Raw genomic sequence first — 5,000 nt, 5'->3', positions numbered from 1 at the left:
AGTCCTGTTGTGATGGTCGTTAGGGGGAAGGGACCTGTTGTGATGGTCGTTAGGGGGAAGGGTCCTGTTGTGATGGTCGTTAGGGGGAAGGATCCTGTTGTGATGGTCGTTAGGGGGAAGGGTCCTGTTGTGATGGTCGTTAGGGGAAGGGTCCTGTTGTGATGGTCGTTAGGGGGAAGGGTCCTGTTGTGATGGTCGTTAGGGAGAAGGGCTTCCTGTTGTGATGGTCGTTAGGGAGAAGGGCCTCCTGTTGTGATGGTCGTTAGGGGGAAGGGTCCTGTTGTGATGGTCGTTAGGGGGAAGGGACCTGTTGTGATGGTCGTTAGGGGGAAGGGACCTGTTGTGATGGTACTAGGGGGAAGGGTCCTGTTGTGATGGTCGTTAGGGGAAGGGTCCTGTTGTGATGGTTGTTAGGGGGAAGGGTCCTGTTGTGATGGTCGTTAGGGGAAGGGTCCTGTTGTGATGGTCGTTAGGGGGAAGGGTCCTGTTGTGATGGTCGTTAGGGAGAAGGGTCCTGTTGTGATGGTCGTTAGGGGAAGGGTCCTGTTGTGATGGTCGTTAGGGGGAAGGGACCTGTTGTGATGGTCGTTAGGGGGAAAGGTCCTGTTAGGGGGAAGGGTCCTGTTGTGATGGTCGTTAGGGGGAAGGGTCCTGTTGTGATGGTCGTTAGCGGGAAGGGTCCTGTTGTGATGGTCGTTAGGGAGAAGGGCTTCCTGTTGTGATGGTCGTTAGGGAGAAGGGACCTGTTGTGATGGTCGTTAGGGGGAAGGGACCTGTTGTGATGGTCGTTAGGGAGAAGGGCCTCCTGTTGTGATGGTCGTTAGGGGGAAGGGTCCTGTTGTGATGGTCGTTAGGGGGAAGGGTCCTGTTGTGATGGTCGTTAGGGAGAAGGGCTTCCTGTTGTGATGGTCGTTAGGGAGAAGGGACCTGTTGTGATGGTCGTTAGGGGGAAGGGACCTGTTGTGATGGTCGTTAGGGAGAAGGGCTTCCTGTTGTCATGGTCGTTAGGGGGAAGGGCCTTGACTCAGTGCTAACGAGGGCTCAACATCACATCACAGAGAGCGGGATGGAGGTTGAGAGGGGGAGACGGGGAGAGAGAGGAGGTTGAGAGGGTGAGGGACGGGGAGAGAGAGGAGGTTGAAAGGGTGAGAGAGGGGGATGGAGGTTGAGAGGGGAGATGGAGAGACACAATGGAGTGCTTTGTGGGTAATGTTTGTGGCTCGATGGTTCTGGAGACCATCCTTTCTGCTGGACTGCCATCTCGTGTGTGTGTGTGTGTGTGTGTGTGTGTGTGTGTGTGTGTGTGTGTGTGTGTCTTGGTTCTGCCTCATCTGAAACACTACACTTCTCTCCTGCTCTCTTCTCCGGTCTCGGTTCTGCTCTCACTTTTCATTGGCTGATGTATGCCAATTGTCTTCCTGATGGCTGATGGGTAATGGTGTTTTTCAGCGTACCTGAGGACTACAGGTGTGGGAAGTCTCTGGGACCGGTGGAATCGTTACAGGAACACCCCCAGCAGCCAGGGAAGATTCTGATTGGCTACAGCAGAGGCCTTGTCGTCCTATGGGATCTCAGCACCCGCAACGCAGAACACATGTTCCTGGGAAAACAGGTAAAATATACACTGAACAAAAATATAAACGCAACATGCAACAATTTCTAAGATTTGACAAAATTAAAGTTCATAGAAGGAAATCAGTCAATTGAAATACATTCACTAGGCCCTAATCTATGGATTTCACATGACTGGGCAGGGGTGCAGCCATAGGTGGGCCTGGGAAGACATAGGTCCACCCACTGGGGAGCCACGCCCAGCCACTGTGGAGCCAGGCCCAGCCAATCAGAAGGGCTTTTTTTACAGACAGAAATACTACTCAGCTCCTCCCCCAGACGGTCCCTGCAGGTGAAGAAGCCGGATGTGGAGGACCTGGGCTGGCGTGGTTACACGTGGTCTGTGGTTATGAGGCCGGTTGGACGTACTGCCAAATTCTCTAAAATGACGTTGGAGGCGGCTTATGGTAGAGAAATGAACATTAAATTCTCTGGCAGAAGCTCTGGTGGACATTCCTGCAGTCAACATGCCAATTGCACCCTCCCTCAAAACTTGATACATCTGTGGCATTGTGTTGTGTGACAAAAACGCACATTTTATGAGTGGCCTTTTATTGTCCCCAGCACAAGGTGCACCTGTGTAATGATCATGCTGTTTAATCAGCTTCTTGATATGCCACACCTGTCGGGTGGATGGATTATCTTGGCAAAGGAGAAATGCTCACTAACAGGGACGGAAACAAATTTCTGCACAAAACATAAGATAAATCATATTTTTGTGCGTATGGAACATTTCTGGCCTCTTTTAATTTCAGCTCTTGAAACATGGGACCAACACTTTTACATGTTGCGTTTTATTATTGTTGTTCAGTGTATAATACTGCACCTCACTGCAGAGTCGGATGTCTTCCGTGGCTCTTCGTCAATAGTCTTCCTCTCTTTCCCTGTAGCCTCCTATAGCTCCTCCTCTCCTCTCCTTCCATTGGTCAGGACGTTAGTCACTTCCTTCTCTCCTCTCCTTCCATTGGTCAGGACGTTAGTCAGTTCCTCCTCTCCTCTCCTTCCATTGGTCAGGACGTTAGTCAGTTCCTCCTCTCCTCTCCTTCCATTGGTCAGGACGTTAGTCAGTTCCTCCTCTCCTCTCCTTCCATTGGTCAGGACGTTAGTCACTTCCTTGTTTTGCAGCCAGGGGCCTCCGCTACGGTCTAAATACAGTGTGTCTGTCTGCAGCAGCTCCTCCTCTCCTCTCCTTCCATTGGTCAGGACGTTAGTCACTTCCTTGTTTTGCAGCCAGGGGTCTCCGCTACGGTCTAAATACAGTGTGTCTGTCTGCAGCAGCTGGAGTCCCTGGTGTGGGAACGTTCCGGAAGCTCCTTCCTCAGTTCCCATAGTGACGGGGGGTACAGCGTGTGGTCTGTTGCCAGTGGTAACCCCTACACACACCAGCCCGTGTCCTCGTCCATCCCCTACGGTGAGAGACACACACACTAACCCCTACACACACCAGCCCGTGGCCTCGTCCATCCCCTACGGTGAGAGAGACACACACACACACCCTAACCCCTACACACACCAGCCCGTGTCCTCGTCCATCCCCTACGGTGAGAGACACACACACACACACACTAACCCCTACACACACCAGCCCGTGTCCTCGTCCATCCCCTACGGTGAGAGACACACACACTAACCCCTACACACACCAGCCCGTGGCCTCGTCCATCCCCTACGGTGAGAGACACACACACACACACACTAACCCCTACACACACCAGCCCGTGTCCTCGTCCATCCCCTACGGTGAGAGACACACACACACACTAACCCCTACACACACCAGCCCGTGGCCTCGTCCATCCCCTACGGTGAGAGACACACACACACACACACTAACCCCTACACACACCAGCCCGTGTCCTCGTCCATCCCCTACGGTGAGAGAGACACACACACTAACCCCTACACACACCAGCCCGTGGCCTCGTCCATCCCCTACGGTGAGAGACACACACACTAACCCCTACACACACCAGCCCGTGGCCTCGTCCATCCCCTACGGTGAGAGACACACACACACACTAACCCCTACACACACCAGCCCGTGGCCTCGTCCATCCCCTACGGTGAGAGAGAGACACACACACACTAACCCCTACACACACACACACTAACCCCTACACACACCAGCCCGTGGCCTCGTCCATCCCCTACGGTGAGAGAGAGACACACACACACTAACCCCTACACACACACACACTAACCCCTACACACACCAGCCCGTGTCCTCGTCCATCCCCTACGGTGAGAGAGACACACACACACACTAACCCCTACACACACCAGCCCGTGGCCTCGTCCATCCCCTACGGTGAGAGAGACACACACACTAACCCCTACACACACACTAACCCCTACACACACCAGCCCGTGGCCTCGTCCATCCCCTACGGTGAGAGAGAGACACACACACACTAACCCCTACACACACCAGCCCGTGGCCTCGTCCATCCCCTACGGTGAGAGAGAGACACACACACACTAACCCCTACACACACCAGCCCGTGGCCTCGTCCATCCCCTACGGTGAGAGAGACACACACACTAACCCCTACACACACCAGCCCGTGGCCTCGTCCATCCCCTACGGTGAGAGAGACACACACACACACTAACCCCTACACACACCAGCCCGTGTCCTCGTCCATCCCCTACGGTGAGAGAGAGACACACACACTAACCCCTACACACACCAGCCCGTGGCCTCGTCCATCCCCTACGGTGAGAGAGACACACACACACACACTAAACCCTACACACACCAGCCCGTGGCCTCGTCCATCCCCTACGGTGAGAGAGAGACACACACACTAACCCCTACACACACCAGCCCGTGGCCTCGTCCATCCCCTACGGTGAGAGACACACACACACACACACTAACCCCTACACACACCAGCCCGTGTCCTCGTCCATCCCCTACGGTGAGAGAGACACACACACACACACTAACCCCTACACACACCAGCCCGTGGCCTCGTCCATCCCCTACGGTGAGAGACACACACACACACACACTAACCCCTACACACACCAGCCCGTGGCCTCGTCCATCCCCTACGGTGAGAGAGACACACACACACACACTAACCCCTACACACACCAGCCCGTGGCCTCGTCCATCCCCTACGGTGAGAGAGACACACACACTAACCCCTACACACACCAGCCCGTGGCCTCGTCCATCCCCTACGGTGAGAGAGACACACACACTAACCCCTACACACACCAGCCCGTGTCCTCGTCCATCCCCTACGGTGAGAGAGAGACACACACACACACTAACCCCTACACACACCAGCCCGTGGCCTCGTCCATCCCCTACGGTGAGAGAGACACACACACTAACCCCTACACACACCAGCCCGTGGCCTCGTCCATCCCCTACGGTG

General features: G+C 54.8%; 1 protein-coding gene across 1 annotated transcript in view; it reads left to right on the top strand.

Annotated features, from left to right (window-relative positions):
* Positions 1–5,000, top strand: part of LOC311121209 (lethal(2) giant larvae protein homolog 1-like) — a gene marked incomplete at both ends in the record, with an annotated part of 17,555 nt that overhangs the window by 10,583 nt on the left and 1,972 nt on the right. The window contains 2 exons of the mRNA XM_084195726.1: positions 1,450–1,612; positions 2,887–3,022. Of these exons, the coding sequence (XP_084051852.1) occupies positions 1,450–1,612; positions 2,887–3,022 (299 nt within the window). The remainder of the gene's footprint in view (positions 1–1,449; positions 1,613–2,886; positions 3,023–5,000) is intronic.

This window comes from Coregonus lavaretus, assembly GCF_964263955.1.
Source record: "Coregonus lavaretus genome assembly, contig: HAP1_SCAFFOLD_7600, whole genome shotgun sequence".
Classification (NCBI taxonomy): Eukaryota; Metazoa; Chordata; class Actinopteri; order Salmoniformes; family Salmonidae; genus Coregonus; species Coregonus lavaretus.
The sequence above is the reverse complement of the archived record's forward strand: the minus strand, read 5'-3'. Positions and strand labels throughout refer to the sequence as shown.